The sequence below is a fragment of the Colletotrichum godetiae genome (genome assembly GCF_030913485.1).
Source record: "Colletotrichum godetiae strain CBS 193.32 chromosome Unknown BDP55scaffold_6, whole genome shotgun sequence".
NCBI lineage: Eukaryota > Fungi > Ascomycota > Sordariomycetes > Glomerellales > Glomerellaceae > Colletotrichum > Colletotrichum godetiae.
In genome coordinates this window covers 1155145-1170705 of record NW_026851254.1, presented here as the reverse complement: position 1 = coordinate 1170705, position 15561 = coordinate 1155145, and the positions used below count along the sequence as shown (strand labels likewise).

Sequence of the window (15561 nt, the reverse complement as noted above, 5' to 3'; positions counted from 1 at the left end):
GGAAGTACGGGATGCGATGCCGGCCAGTATTATCAACGAGGCTTGGGACGACTAGGAAGTAACAAGTCCAATCTCACCGTACAGCAAAGCCGCCGCAGATTGATTGAACGTAGAGCCAGGCCAAGAGCCGGGCCAAGACACCATGGAGCTGAGCTTAGAATATGCTATTGTAAAGATACCTACCTAGACCGAAAGAAGATAAGCTACCTCAAGTGAGGATGGGTGGTAAAGCCGATGTGTGTGAGGTAACTGATTGTTATTCCCGAACGGCGAAAGTCCTCGGGAAGTTGGAACGTTTCCACTTGGTGCTCTCATCTCGTCGTACGCGTCCATTGCCTCGAATATCTCATTCGTCCTTGGCTTCGTGGCCGGTCGGACTCGTGGAAGTTCGGAAAAGATGAGATGGAACGGCGCACCAAGCACCACCACCATCATCATCGCACACTGTGATCACTGTATACAGCTGTGTACAGAGCCTCGCACACAAAGTTTGGAGAAACATGAACCCCCGGCCAGCCAACCTCCCGTTTCTTTCCAGATTCCCATGGAGAAGCATGGGAATGAATGAGTGGTCCTTGTCTGATATCACTGCGGATAGCAAGATTCATACGTCAATCACCATCCTTGGGACAGCCGATCGCTCGTGTGTTGCTCAAGGGACAAGTATACTAGCGGCGACCAGAGCAAGAAACGAAAACAGTCCAACAGGTTCAGGATGCTCACCAGAGTCGCATCTACATCAACGATTTGCCTTGATCGGCAGCCAGTCTCGCAGTCTGACACGTCCAAGCTGCTAGTTGGCTCCATCCGTCCACGCAATTAAAGTGGTCCAGGGGTTCGTCATCCTGCGGAGGCTCAGCTCTGTTTTTTTTTTTTTGTTTTTTTTTTTTGCTCCTACCAAGTTCTCGTCCTTCAAGACTGCGGAAGAGAGCATTACGGCATCACAAAAGAAGACTAGTGTGGTTTTTGTAACACTTGCAGCGCAGCACTTGGTGCCGGATTTTCCATTGCCCACGTTCCGAATTTTCTTCTTTTTGCCGTCTCACCTGCACATCTAGGTACTCCGTACTCCGTATAGCCATCAACATTGGCGTTTTGCTGTATTCATGGTGAAGTGGTAGTCAGCTCAGCCCCACGGGACGTGCTTGGTAACAACCGGCTATCGAACTAACTAGGCTGGCTGGCTGGCTGGCTGGCTGGGCTGGGCTGGGCTGGATGAGGTGGTATTAATGATGGTGGCTGGTCATCTTTTCGGGCTTCGCCAGATCGCCCACTTAGAAGCTGGCCCCGCTCCCCAGTGTCCCCCAACCCGTCTTTTTCCCAATTCCCTCTAGCACCAGCCGACGAGGCGGAATGGAACCCTTTTTTTTTTCTGTGTGTGTCTCTCTACCAGCTAATTTTAGAAACTCCTCCCGTCTCTTTTCTTTTTCCCTCCCACAATTCGTCCAACACCGCCCAACTGCCAACCAAACGGGGCCACCAACGCCCGGGTCCAACAACCACTTTCCGGTCGTCGGCGCCGAATCACGCATCGCGAGACTCAGTTTCAATACGGGGCCCTCTCGAGGGCCCTGAAGCCTGTGGCTCTTTCGATTTTTTAAGGTTGCCGAGCTTTCTCAAAGAACTAACAAGCGACCTTGAATTCATCGTCATTGGCTGGGCATAACCTTTCGACCCGTGACGAAGCCATCACCGCCACCATCGTCCAGCGCAAACTCCAGGAACAGGGCCTGAACCCGTAGATTAGCTCCCGTGCCGCCTTCGCCTACCTCGGCGAGAATTCAAAGAAACATGAACCTACAACGGATAGACCAGCTTATCAACCTCTGATGCATGCTGCGCGATGGTGACATCTGGCCCTGCATCCGAAAGAGGGGCCGTTGACGGCTCTTCTTTGACATGAACCCAAATTCTCTACGGACCCCCCAGCAATGTTGCAGTCACTTTACCCGTCGTGGCACCTCTCAGCCTTGAGCTGATTTGGCAGCTCCCGCAAAATACGTACGACTCGGCCGCGAACACCATCGTGGCTCGGCCAACCCCAAGCTCTATGTTTGCATCTCGCGGTGGAGCCTATATTGGCTAGAGGCTAGAGCTCGAATTTTGGCTCATGGGGTTTGTGGAGAGACGAACTCAGGCCGCTGCAGCCTGCAGCTTTGCGTTGGTTCGTTCGTCGCATTATCTGAATCTTGTCATCGTTGCTAACTTGCTGCTGCTTCTCTTGGCAAAAAGGTATGCCACCAGGCGCCATTCCCGCCCCACCTTCTGTAAGTTGTTGTCTTCTGCTGTGATTCTTTGGTGTTTTTGTTTGCTTCCTCATTTGGCAGAACTTGGACGATGGATATCCGTATCTCAGGCCCTGGCTGCAACGCTGTCCGTTAGGAGCGAACACCTAGATGCCCACGTAGATGCTGTGCGGAGTACATCCCGGGAACAGCTGTGCGATTAAACCTCGAATTTCACCGTCCCCCACTCACCTCACGCCGCGACTGCAAGAGCCTCGAACGACGTTTTCGAAAAAGTTCAACTCGAGTCGAGATCCGTTTCAGCGGCGAGAGCGAGATTTCGAGAGACCCTGAATCCCAGTCGGGGACATGCCCGGCAGGGAAGGGCCTGCAATAGCGGCCCCCAGATATAGGACCGCAGCCACGCAACCTTCTTTGGCCGGCTTCCGAGTCCTCTCTCGTGAATAAGACAGCCAGAAAGACGAAAGAGCTGGTTGAATGTTCGGGGTCCATGTCCGGCGGGGCCAGACACAATGCCCCTCCCTCCCGAAGGCGGCGATGCCGGTCTGACGCGCGGTGCACGGCGGCGGCATTACAAGACATCTCGCCATCCGCATGAATTCGCTCTTGCGCGGCCGGCTCTGTGGCGTGGTCACACCTCGGAGTACCGACTTGGACGAGCTCTACCGACTTATCGAGTCTTGCGCGCGGGTAAGCCTACCTAGGCTCGGTGAGGCCTTGTCTGCCTCTGGGTCTTCGGAGGGGGGGACAAGTCATCTGGCATTTTGAGAAGCCCGTTTGGCTGCATGCATGCCATGGGAACCATCCTCACGATTTCAAGAAAAACATCCATGGCTCTATGAGACCTACCGCGCAAACCTGCAGCCACGTAACCTATCGTGGACCACACACAACGCGGCCTACCGTCGCACGTCGCAGCTACCTATTCCAGATTCCTGTTTGTTGGATTTACCGGCAACGTGGGAGCCAAAAACCGCTTCCCCCGCCATTTTTGAGGCCCTCAACCACCGTTGCACGGCAGCCAGTTGCAGCACGTGCTCGCGTGGACGCGGGGACAACGCACCGAAGGAATGTGTGACACTTTTATCTGGAATGGAATGTCAGCATTGAGATCCTCAATTCATCCAATCTTTTCTCGATTCGCTCGTCCTGCTTCTTTTCGGCAGGTGGCTGTGTGGGGGTTTGTCAATCAGTCAGTGTCTCTCTTACACCGCTGCACCGAAGCCGGAAGTTTGAAGGTTTTGAGACAATTGGAACCGCATTCGTGGATTCGAGAGCGGTTCTCAAAGCGGTGATGAGAGTTACTATCAAACCGACATGCACAAGTGCGTGTGGATGGATTTCACCTATCAACGAAACCTCGGCTCATCATCAACCACAGAAACAATTCTTGAAAGCACTTGATATGTTCAAAGGAAAGAAAAAAGTGTTGGAAAAAAGCTGGACTGACCACACAACTCTCTACAAGGTGATCCGAGAGGCTATCGATCGCACGATGGTCACTTCTCAACATCCTCCCGTGTTTTCCACCCACCTTCACACACACACACACACTTTCCCTCTTTGGCCTCCTCCCCTCCCCTCCCCTCTCCTCTCGTCTCATCTCGGCTTGTTCTGCCTCCTCCCCTCTCCGCCCGGCTACCACACCCAAACTCGAACGCGCATACGAATAGCTGGGGAGTACCTAGAAGTTGCTGCAGATTCTATAATGCAATAACAGCAGTTGACCACGCGTCGGGGCGCTTCACAATTCTGTTTTTCTGTATAGAATCAGGGCAGGAGGCCGAGTGGTTTTCTACACGACGGTTAACGTATAGCAGACATAGCCCGCTAAGACACGTTGGACAAGAACTACTCGGCACCCAGTGTCGTCACTGGGGAGAGGCGGTCCAAATCTGACCGAGCGGAAGCGGGACGGGGGAGGGGAGGAGGGGAATGGGTGGCAAGACTCTAGAGGGGACATCTCCTCACTCGATACAAGTGGTTGGTGCCATTGTGGTGGTGGTGGTGCGGCGGAGGAGGTCCAGGCCCCCGGGCCATCTGCTGGCGGAGAACTTCTCCCACCTAGTTGGCGCTCTGATTGGCACCAGGCCTGGTCCTTTTCAAGCAGTACGAGCTACAGCAGTTGGAGACTTGTTGGAATCGAGTACATATGGATGAAAGTGATCCAACCTCGGAGCCCATCTACTCGGCTTGTCTTGCGCTGAGCCTCAACACATCTGGTCTGACTGGCTGCCAAGGTCGAAATGGGGAGCAACAAGCAGCAATGAGAGCAGTGAGGGGCTACTACAAGGTAGGCATAGGTGCCGACATGCAGACCACATCGTCCACAAACTCAATGTGTGTAATTGGGGAATATGGTGCGATTTCTCTCTTCATTGTGTGGAGGACAGGATGAAACTTGGCTTCAGTCTTGGGAATATCCCTCCTGTGTGAACGTGTGCTTACTGACTGCCAATTTGACGCTCGATATGCACCTTACTCTTGCTCTATATGCAGTATTATGAGTGTCGTGCCGGGACTCTTGTCTTCGTCTCAACCTTGTCTCTGCAACATCGACACAGGGGTTGGAGCTCCAAAAAGGGATCAATCACCCAAGCGCTTTTACACTTTGTGGCTACCTTACTTCATCCTAGCATAATTATTTATCTGGCTGGGCCATTTGGATTGTCAACTCAATACCTTATGGATAGTCTATACGTAGAGGCAATCAAGATCCCGCCTCTCTCGTGCGGGTCAATCAAGGTTATCAGAGATAAGCACCCAACATTGAACAGGCGCACGCTTTAGCCCAATATGTCCCACACATTCCCTTCCTCCCTTGTCTACTCTAGATTAATTCCATTGCAAAGCAAGGCAATGTGAGGGAAGCTAAGCAGGCGTGACAGGGCAGAGCAAGATAAATAGATTTACGAGCGGTGCAGCACAGAGTGTCACAGACAAGCTGCAGAAGAGGGAGAGAGAGTACTACCGTAGAAACTCGAGCAACTCGAACTTGCGCTAGCCCGTGCCAGCCCTGCTAGCGGCCCACACTAAGCCCTTTCGAGGGATCAGTTTTATCCGATTATATAATCGACTAAACCGTATACGGAAGGCGGTAAGTGATTATTTTCCATTTTTTACTCCTACCCAACTGCCCACTTCCACCGATTACATCACCGATTTGACCACCAATTATACTGTCAATTATACCTCCAATTACACCTCCACCACGGGCCTCGTCGACGTGCCCACGATGCCCTCACGACGGGCCCTTGCCGAGAAGGATTCGAATACGGCAAAAGTGCCAATTACACCTCCAGCAGCTAAGCGCCGCGGGCCTGCTCCTACCCCCATCAAAGACCGGAAATATACACCGCGAAGTGGCCCAATCAAGCGCCGCCAGCACCACTATACCCACGATACCAAAGTCAACGTCCTGATGTTTTTAGAGCATCACCACGTGAGGAAGCTCGACGAAGAGTCGATTTGCCCCCCGAGGCTGCGCCAGGGCGAGACCGAGCTCCCAGGGATATACAGACGTCCCACATACCAGGAAGCCGCAGATTGGTTCAAAGTCCCTCGAAGCACGGTTATCTCCTGGTATCAGAACCGCGAGTCAATCGTCAATCGGTCCTCCAACTACGCCTACCACCCTCAGTGGCCAGAGCTCGAGACAGCGCTATACGGCGCCTTCCGCCAGCGACGAAGTGAGGGAAAGCTCGTTAGTACCAGTTGGTTCAAAAGGACCGCTAAGCGGATTTTCGCCCAGCAGAACCCGAACAGCAAACATCTTTTTATTTTTTCCCCCGGTTGGTTTCGTGGCTTCCAGAATCGTATGAGAATTACCCGACGTCGACTTACCAAACAGGCAACGAAGTTACCCACTGAGTACTTCAAAGTTGTCAACAGCTTTCTTTCCTTTATCCGACGAGTTAATCAAATGGCCCTGGCTAAGGTGAAGCGGTCTAACGTCGGAGATTTACTCGGAAGTCCAGCCCGTCGATTTCCTAACTCGCGAATTCTCAACCTCGACGAGACCCCAGTTCCTTTCGAATACCTAGACGGTTACACATACGACGACGTCGGGGCCAAAACCGTGGCTGGCAAGAGCGACCGCAGCGGTTGGGGCAAGCGGCAGGCCACATTAATACTCTACATCTTCGCCGACGGCATACAACGAATTAAACCGAAAATAATATTCCACGGCAAGCCCGCAGAGGAAGGGGGTCAATTATGGAAAAAAGAGGGCCTATTATACGCAGAAGGAGTGACAGTTGAGTTCAACAAGACTGCCTACAACAATGAGTACTTGTTCAAAAGATGGATTGAAGAGGAATTGGTAGCGCTGACTAAGGGAGACGAGTACCTATTGGTAATGGATGTCGCTTCCTTCCATAAGACAGATTCCATCCTTGCGCTATTACGTCAGCACCACATCACACCCTGCCTCATACCGCCAGGGACCACTTCCCTCCTCCAACCTCTCGATACCGCAGTCAATAAGCCCTTCAAGCAGTGGCTTTCAGAAGCAACCGACGCTTACGTACTCGACGAGGAAGAAAAAGCGCTGAATAAGCAGGAGGAGCTCAAGTGGGAGACGGGTATGAAGAGAAGAATGGTCACCAAAACAGTCGAGACGGCAGCCGCTAAATTGGCCCACGAGAAGGGCTCAATGGTCAGCCAGGCCTTCCTGCAGTGCGGAATATCTATTCGGCCCGATGGCAGCCAGGTCGACGAGATCCGGATCAAAGACGTGCCCGCCGAGGCCATCGATTACACTGGGTGGGAGCTCTTCGACGTAGAAGCCCACATTGAGCAGGAGACGCTGCAAGAGGAGATTCCAGACTTCGCTGTTCTGAACGACGGGTTAGAGTACATTTTCACAGCAGAGGAAGTCCGTGATGGCATCAATGGGCAGTTCGTCGACCCGACAGTCCAACCGCCGTATGAATAGGGGCCCGTTGGAGGCAGTGGGCCAGGGGACAGTCAGGGGCTCGGTTGCTTACGTACGACTGCTTCCAATTGACACTTTTGCCCTTTTTGCCAATTCGACGAGAAAAGCTCAAAACCGACGAGAAAGCCAAAATAATTATTGAATTATATCAATTGTGGGTCCGGCCTCGACGGCGAGCTCTCATTGGTCAGATCGATCGAAATGTTAACCTACGCCAAAAATAGGTGGCGGCCGCATTTAACCACTTTAGGCAGTATTACGATTCTGCCAGAGCGCTAGCAGGGCTGGCACGGGCTAGCGCAAGTTCGAGTTGCTCGAGTTTCTACGGTACCTCACCTTACTTCGTAGACAGCACCCCCAGGTGGTGAGGTCAGGTCAGCCCAGCCCAGTCGAACTAACCCACGGGTTTCAGGCGCCGTCGAACAGGGAAAACACCTAGCAGGGAGGAAAGTGATCCAACTCCTCCATCTTTGGATCCTTGGCAGGCGCACCATAGCACCATAGCACCACAGCACCCGGCCGCCAACCAAGAACTTGGGACCTTGATCTTCTCTTTTGGTAGAATCTGATGGCAGTACTAACTTTCTCACCACCACCCACCCACCTCACTTCACTTCACCTCTGCTCACCACTCAAACACAATAACTTGATCCTCCCATGCTTTTGTACACAATATTGCTCCGTACACAACCACCACACCGGCTGCTGTCCCGATAACTTTGTGCATTGCGTGCGCCTCGAACAACCTTAGCCCACCGCAGTCATAGTTGCTCGGTAGGTATCCTTCCAGGGTTCCCCAATTATCTCTCCACCTGTCTTACCTGAGCAACAACAACACACGCACACTGCACGCACAGCACAAAGGACCCCCTCGCCGTCTTTGCCGCTACCAATTGCTGTTCTCCCGCCTCTTCTAACTGTACTCCGTACCTTGCCAATTACTCTACCAAACAACCTACCACTACCAAGGTACTGCTATTACTGCTACCACCATCACTTGTTGACTTGCTGGCTCCATCCGTCATAAAATTCCCCCCGCATTCCACTGAATCTGCGCCTTCCTTAGCACACCTCAGGTATCCCGTAGCCTTTCCACAGAAGGTGCCTCTTAGTCTCTCTCTATCCATCGAGGTACGGAGCCCGAACCTAATACCCGCCCGCCCTGTCCCCATGCCTGTCGCCTAGAGCAATCCCGCCCGTCCTGCATCCGTCCCTCCTTGTACCTTCTCCTCCCGTACATACTCACCAACAACACCTCGGATTCTTCGCCTTATCTCCAGACTCCAGCCCACACGATCCGAACAAGGCTAACCAAAGTCTCCTCACACGCAGTCGTCGACGACAAATGCCTCCATAGCTCCATTCCATCCACGCTTGCCGACTTCATTCGAGTCTTCTCTCCCGTCGCTTCTTTGACCCGACACAACCGCCGCCCGCGAGCCACGTATACGTCACTCGCCCGTTTCCTCGCTTACTTACGACCCTCCTCCTCCTCCTCCTCCTCCTCCTCCCCATCTCCAGCGATCGATCAAAGGCAATCGCCTTAACGCGCCCAAAACGGACAACTCAAGTGGACGCCGCTCTCCCTCCCGCATCCGCTTCCTGTCCATCCTCGATCGTCTATTCCATCCTCCCTAGGACCCCCTACTGCGATACAACATTACATTTTCCCATCTCGAGCCCCTGCCAGATCCGGGCTGTTGCGGCGAGACGTCTAGGCCAGCCATACATCAGACGAAGACGAGGCCAGCCCACGCGCACAACCCGACATACGACACCTACAACAATCGTCGTTCCTTCTGCATCGGCATACGAGCTACATCATGGGAAACCAGCCATCCAAGGAGGGTGGCCACGCTTCCACCAAAGGCCCTGGTGGCGATGGCACCGCTGAACCCCTCAAGTCCTACCCTTCCTTTGGCAGATCCGACACCAAGGACTCCTCCCGCTCCTTCAAGGCCCTGAGGTCCAAGATCCCCGGCTCGAGCAAGACGGACAGCCCGAGAAACTCAGTCATTACGTCTCCTACCGAGGAAAAATCCGACGCTGCTTCGGTCAAGTCGGGGAAAAGCGCAAAGTCCGGTGTCCCCCGAAGCCGCAATGACTCCGCCACGTCGCCGACGTCCCCCTCTACTGACATTGAATCCCCGCTCGATGACTCTCAGCCGCCGCCATCCCCGACCCAGTCCAGCACCATCAAGAGCGGCGTTCACGACGTGAGCGCAGCGCAAGCATCAGGAGAGGTCGACCATGTATCCGACCAACCCCCTTGTGCCGGAGGCAGTCTCAATACCCATATGCAGCAGCCGGGCAAGTCCATCCTGGCCACCAAGAACGCAGACGGCGCTGCCACCCCGGTCGCCAAAACCTCGTCGACAAACTCGGGAGACAGACACGAGGGAGGCGTCGCTATGAGCGAGATCAAGGACATCGACCTCGACGACTTCATCAAGCGTCTTCTGGATGCGGGCTACGCTGGAAAGGTCACAAAGAGCGTATGCTTGAAGAACGCCGAAATTGTCGCCATCTGCCAACGAGCTCGCGAAGTGTTCCTCTCCCAACCCGCCCTTCTGGAGCTCGATGCCCCGGTCAAGATTGTCGGTGACGTCCACGGCCAATACACGGACATCCTTCGCATGTTCGAGATGTGTGGCTTCCCGCCCTCGTCCAATTACCTCTGCCTGGGCGACTACGTCGACCGCGGCAAGCAATCTCTCGAGACAATTCTACTGCTGCTCTGCTACAAGCTCAAGTTCCCCGAGAACTTCTTCTTGCTGAGAGGAAACCACGAGTGCGCCAATGTTACGAGAGTGTACGGTTTCTACGACGAGTGCAAGCGTCGCTGCAATGTCAAGATCTGGAAGACATTCATTGACTGCTTCAACACGCTCCCGATTGCTGCCATTGTCGCTGGCAAGATTTTCTGCGTGCACGGAGGCCTCTCCCCTGCTCTCAGCCACATGGACGACATTCGCAACATTGCTCGACCCACCGATGTTCCCGACTACGGCCTGCTGAACGACTTGCTGTGGTCTGATCCAGCTGACATGGAGCAAGACTGGGAGGCCAACGAGAGAGGCGTAAGCTACTGTTTCGGCAAGAGAGTGATATTGGATTTCCTTGCAACCCACGACTTTGACTTGATTTGTCGAGCACACATGGTGGTTGAGGACGGCTACGAATTCTTCAACGATAGAGTCCTTGTAACAGTCTTCAGTGCCCCCAACGTAAGTCTCTACGGATACTTTTGGACGAGCTTTGCTAACATGTGGCCATAGTACTGTGGCGAGTTCGACAACTGGGGTGCGGTCATGTCCGTTTCGAATGAATTGCTTTGCAGCTTCGAGCTGCTTAAGCCGCTAGACTCGAGTGCGCTGAAGAGCCACATCAAGAAGGGCAGGAACAAGAGGCAGAGCATGCTCAACAGTCCGGTGAGTAGACGCCGTGATTTTCTAAACGCAAAGACAGCTCAGTCACTAACTTTGGTACAGCCTGCACATGTCGAGCCACGAAGCGTTTGATGAGGAGGCACGCTGGGGAGATGAGGGACAGCAGAGAATCTCCATTCATTGATGGATTATTATGAGTTACAATCAGTCGGGCAACCGGGCAGAACATTTCAGGTCAGAACACAATAGGCGAAACATGCGGCTCCGGCGGCATCACGAATACCCTCGGCAGGTGGAACTCCCCGAAGGACATGAGCGCCTACTCGAGTCCGGTCATACACGGACGATGCCTGCAAAAGGCGTAATAGCCGAGTCGAGTGATGGCCAGGTTGGGATACTTGGCAGGGTCAAACTCTAGCAGGTGCCGTTCGTTATTCGATCTCTACACACGGCTCGGGCAAGAGCAGGACGCAGCTGGGAATCTTGCGGATTTCCTTGATACGATAGGGCGAGAGGGCATGCATCGGTTGCGGCCCTTGGAACTTGGTGGACAATGGTTAAGGAGACCTCTCGGTTGCCAGCCTGTCTTGAACAGTTGCACCGCGAGCTAGAGATACTGCGTACATCCAGTACATTTACGAATGTGCATCGATGAAGGCATCGACTAGCGGGGTCTGTTATCTTTATGTAGTAAGAAAGTTAGGGCGTGGAACTAGGATTCGTTTTTGCACGCTTGGCCCTCCAATTATCTGGTGAGATTTCGCCGTGACATTCTTTTGCCAGTACCTTAAGGCAAGGAAATTTCAGAAGTATGCCATGTGAGTAGGAGACCTCATCTAAGCAGCGTGAGGCGAGATGACGTTAAATGCAAGGCACCTGGGTGTAACGGAGTACACCGCGCTTGCATCGCGCGGGATGTGCCCCTCCATGAAGCGGCTCCACTTATGTCCTGAGCTCAGCCTGTGACATCAACTTTTTCCCTCCAAGCCATGACCTCAAGAAGGACAAGCTGCGGTACAGACGAACGTTCGACTTCATTGTCAATTGCTTTGCATGGCGTATTGAATTAGTTAGTACAGCTCTCTTACATATTGAATTGACCTACCTGCCTCTTTCTGCGGTTGGGTGCGACTTCTCCAGCTCAAGTGGACAGCGGAAAGTAGGTAAAAATTTACCTCTACTGCCCTTTTTCATCCTCTCTCTCTTCTCTCACAACCTCACTCGGGACTTTCTTCACCTTGGACCGACCCACATCGTCTCCTTCCCAACCACATCTTTGGATCAATCTTTGATCTGACTTTCTTGTGCAGAAAGTCCCAATTGCGACGCCTTCTCCATCCATCCAGCACTCAACCAAAAGGAAACTGGAGGCAAAAATGGAGAACCAGGCACCCCAGATCGACGAGACCGAGCAACGCGCAGCGAAGCGTCTTAAGGTGGACGATTCTGCGCAGCAGACTGAGAACGTTGCGAAGCCTGCTGAGGCTCAGGCTGCCGAGGAACGCGTTGCAGTCGATGAGGCTACCAAGCGCGTGGAGCCTGTCCCTGCCGCTGGCAACGGCGAGAAGGCTGATGTTTCGATGAGCGAGGCACCTGCTGTCGAAAAGCCGGCCGACGGGGAGTCTGCACAGCCGAAGCAAGATGCCAGAGACGTGAGAAAGGGCCAGGCCCCCATCAAGGCTGAGTGAGTTTGCCTCGGGACGTGCAACAGACTCATGAGATTGACGTGTGAGTTTAGGTTTCTCATTCACAGGGAGGGTCAAGTGAAGGAGCAAGACGAGGTCGTCGACGATGATGCTGCCGAAGGTCGTGACCAGGGCGATGCTCGTGACAGCCGCGATGCTCGCGATAGCCGTGACGGCCGTGACAAGCGCGACAAGAAGAAGCGGGAAAAGGGTCAGAACAAGGAGCGCAGCTTCGGTCACTTTGACGATGCCCTCCGCCTCTGCAACACCCGCGCCTACGCCCCCGAGTTCTCCCCGCGCGAGTGCAAGTTTGGAGAGAGGTGCAACATGCTTCACGATCTGCGAAAGTATCTCAAGGAGGGCCGCCGCGAGGACCTCGAGACCTTTGAGGGCAAGTGTCCCGTTTTCGAGCAGTTCGGGGTCTGCTCTTCCGGTTGGAAGTGCCGCTTCGTCAAGAGCCACATGAAGGAGATTGACCACGAGGACGGTCGTAAGGAGCTTGTTCTCGTCGAGGAGCCCAAGGAGGTCAAGAAGACGAGCGGCGAGGCGCCTGAGAGTGGCCGCGAAGATCTTCGGTCTGGTGTCTACAACAACACAGAGAACCAGCTCAAGATCGACCTCAGCCGCAAGCGCATTGACTTTACGGAGACCGATAAGTACATCTCCTGGATGAACAAGGAGGCGAAGCTGGGCGATGCTTTCCACCAGCGCCGCAAGGACCAAGCGATTAGCACCCAGGAGGACCTGCGCGCGCAGTTCGTTGACCCGCCGTTGAAGCCGTCCGAGAAGCGCAAGCTGTACTTTGGCAAGGAGACGCCCGCCTTGGCGCCTTTGACCACCCAGGGCAACTTGCCCTTCCGTCGTCTCGCCGTCGAGCTCGGTGCTCAGCTCACCTACTCCGAGATGGCCCTCGGTATGCCCTTGGTTCAAGGAGTCAAGAACGACTGGGCGCTGATGAAGGCCCACGAGACCGAGATCAGCCCGCCCCGTGTCAACCCGGACAGCAACATTGTCCAGGGCTACGACAACGCGCGCGATCTCAAGTTCGGTGCCCAGATCTCCGGCAGCCAGGCCTGGCACTGCGTCAAGTCGGCCGACCTCCTCAACCGCTATGTGCCCCACCTGCGCCTCATCGACCTCAACTGCGGCTGCCCCATCGACATGGTCTTCAAGTCGGGCGGCGGCTCCGCGCTGCTCGAGGCTCACGGCAAGCTGGAGCGCATGGTCCGCGGCATGAACACCGTGTCCGGCGAGATCCCCATCACGGTTAAGCTCCGCACCGGCGTCAGGCAGAACCGCCCGACGGCGACGACCATTCTCGGCAAGCTCGCCTTCGGCTCCCGCGAGAATCGCGACCGGCTCGGCGCCCCCGGCTGCGCGGCCATCACCCTCCACGGCCGCAGCAGGGAGCAGCGGTACACCAAGAAGGCCGACTGGGGCTACATTGCCGAGTGCGCCGCCATGATCAAGGCCTACAACGAGGAAAAGGACGACATCACCGACACGGTCCGCGATGCCGACGAGTCCACCCTCCCCAACGCAAAGGACGGCCGCATGTTCTTCCTCGGCAACGGCGACTGCTACTCCCACGTAGAGTACTACGAGCACATTGAAAAGGCCAAGGTCGACACCCTCATGATTGGCCGCGGCGCTCTCGTCAAGCCCTGGCTCTTTGAGGAGATTGAAAAGGGTCAGTACCTCGACAAGTCGGCGACGGAGCGCCTCACGTACGTGGAGAAGTTCTGCCGCTACGGCATGGAGGCCTGGGGCACCGACGAGCTGGGCATCGGCTTCACGCGCCGGTTCCTGCTCGAGTGGCTCAGCTTCTCGCACCGCTACGTGCCTCTCGGTCTGCTGGAGCACCTGCCGCCCGATCTGAATGATCGCCCGCCGGCGTACCGCGGCCGCGACGACCTGGAGACGCTGCTTGCTAGCAAGAACTACAAGGACTGGATCAAGATTAGGTACGTGGCAATTGGTTTCCTCTGCACTTTGACCTTGTTGATGTATGCCTTTTGCAAAAGATTGGTTTTGCTAACTCAGCCAACAGCGAGATGTTCCTCGGTCCCGCACACCCCAACTTTACGTTCCAGCCCAAGCACAAGTCCCATGCCTACGAGGCTGAGGGCTAAGGTTTGAGTTTTAGTGAACGACGTGGAAGCGAGCATGAAATCTTTCCGCGGGCCCGACTAGGAGGCCTGCGGGAAAGAAACTGAGGTGGGAGAGGATACTTTTCTTGCTATCTCGAGATGCAGCGCGGAGATATCGCTTTCCGATGTAGTTCAGTCCTCGATGAGACTCGAAGTTTGAGGAAACATAGGATACAGCTGGAAGTGAGACAGCGAAGAAAATCAAAAGTTTTTGTTGCAATCATTTGAGAGAGGGGAAGCCATTGATGATTCTGGTATCTGCTGGCATTGTGAACCTAGTGGCATCTTCCAATGATCCGGCCCCCCTTGCCGTTGGGTCAACTTAGACGATACGTGTAGCATCGTCAGGAGCTGCTACCATATAGCTTTCCTGTCCAGCCAAAGTTGCCTCTTTGTTACAACTCCCGCCGCCGTGAAAGCAAAGACAAAGTCAGAATGCCTCCCATCCTCCGTTGTTCCTGTTCCCCCCATGATCTCATGGAAACCCTTTGTCCTCTCCGCACCAGTACACTTCTTCCGTCGTGCTGGGACACCCAGGGCAATAATCGACTTCGCGAGCCCACTGTAGCTTCTTCTTCTCCTTCTTCTCAGCCAAATCCTACCCCCCTCCCCCTCAAATATGTACGAGGTTTCGAAAGCGGCGTCGGTCTACTAAATGACCATCCAGGTGTCGCTGAGAGAAATTCTAGATAGACGCAGCATCACTCGAGATGGGGCCACGGGTAACGACGGGCATGCCCTTCGTCTCGGGGACCTCGGGAAGGACACGACTCTCCTCTCGATCGGGTACCATCGCGGTAGGCACCTGATCGGTGACAGCGGTGACGGTGATGACTGCTGTGGTGGTGTAGTCGCCGCCGCCTTTGGTCGAATTGTTGTTGAAGAGTTCGTTATTGTTCACTTTGGGCGTGTGCGCGAGGGCGACCATGACGAGGATGCCGAAAACGGTCATGGTTGCGATCATGAGGCCTATGGTGACGTTTCGGAAGCGGCCTCTGTTGAGATTGTTGGTTAAAAGTTAGCGGTGTTCTTCTTTGTGTATTTGGTCTGTGATGTTTTTTTAATGAGGAGACGTACGGATGGTGCAGGCGGATGCGACGAGGTCTGGTAGGAACGGTCTCGGGTGCTTGAGTCTGTTCCATTGTGTGGTGTGTA

The 15561-nt window shown here is 54.5% G+C and overlaps 4 protein-coding genes across 4 annotated transcripts; 2 read left to right on the top strand and 2 right to left on the bottom strand.

Annotated features, from left to right (window-relative positions):
- Positions 1 to 2089: 2089 nt before the first annotated feature.
- Positions 2090 to 3235, bottom strand: BDP55DRAFT_628118 (uncharacterized protein; the record flags this gene model as incomplete). The annotated part of the gene is made up of 4 exons (XM_060571855.1): positions 2090 to 2392; positions 2478 to 2908; positions 3096 to 3119; positions 3169 to 3235. The coding sequence occupies 4 exons, from the start codon at positions 3233 to 3235 to the stop codon at positions 2090 to 2092; spliced, it is 825 nt and encodes a 274-aa protein (XP_060434147.1).
- A 5770-nt stretch (positions 3236 to 9005) lies between these two features.
- On the top strand, positions 9006 to 10703 carry BDP55DRAFT_691071 (calcineurin-like phosphoesterase; the record flags this gene model as incomplete). Its single annotated transcript, XM_060576930.1, has 3 exons — positions 9006 to 10409; positions 10461 to 10613; positions 10674 to 10703. 3 exons carry the CDS (start codon positions 9006 to 9008, stop codon positions 10701 to 10703), a joined length of 1587 nt encoding a protein of 528 aa, XP_060434146.1.
- Positions 10704 to 11894: 1191 nt separating this feature from the next.
- Positions 11895 to 14843, top strand: BDP55DRAFT_350428 (dihydrouridine synthase). Its single transcript, XM_060566988.1, has 3 exons — positions 11895 to 12255; positions 12310 to 14220; positions 14307 to 14843. The coding sequence occupies exons 1-3, from the start codon at positions 11948 to 11950 to the stop codon at positions 14386 to 14388; spliced, it is 2301 nt and encodes a 766-aa protein (XP_060434145.1). The 5' UTR covers positions 11895 to 11947; the 3' UTR covers positions 14389 to 14843.
- BDP55DRAFT_765158 (uncharacterized protein) lies at positions 14797 to 15548 on the bottom strand (the record flags this gene model as incomplete). The annotated part of the gene is made up of 2 exons (XM_060580934.1): positions 14797 to 15401; positions 15484 to 15548. The coding sequence occupies 2 exons, from the start codon at positions 15546 to 15548 to the stop codon at positions 15092 to 15094; spliced, it is 375 nt and encodes a 124-aa protein (XP_060434144.1). The 3' UTR covers positions 14797 to 15091.
- Positions 15549 to 15561: the final 13 nt, after the last annotated feature.

What these genes read in the sequence shown, in the direction of transcription:
- BDP55DRAFT_350428 (XM_060566988.1), top strand. Translation starts at nt 11,948, where the DNA reads ATGGAGAACCAGGCACCCCAGATCGACGAGACCGAGCAACGCGCAGCG. An exon ending in CAGGCCCCCATCAAGGCTGA is followed by an intron (nt 12,256 to 12,309) that starts GTGAGTTTGCCT and finishes GTGTGAGTTTAG; the next exon opens with GTTTCTCATTCACAGGGAGG. An exon ending in AAGGACTGGATCAAGATTAG is followed by an intron (nt 14,221 to 14,306) that starts GTACGTGGCAAT and finishes CTCAGCCAACAG; the next exon opens with CGAGATGTTCCTCGGTCCCG.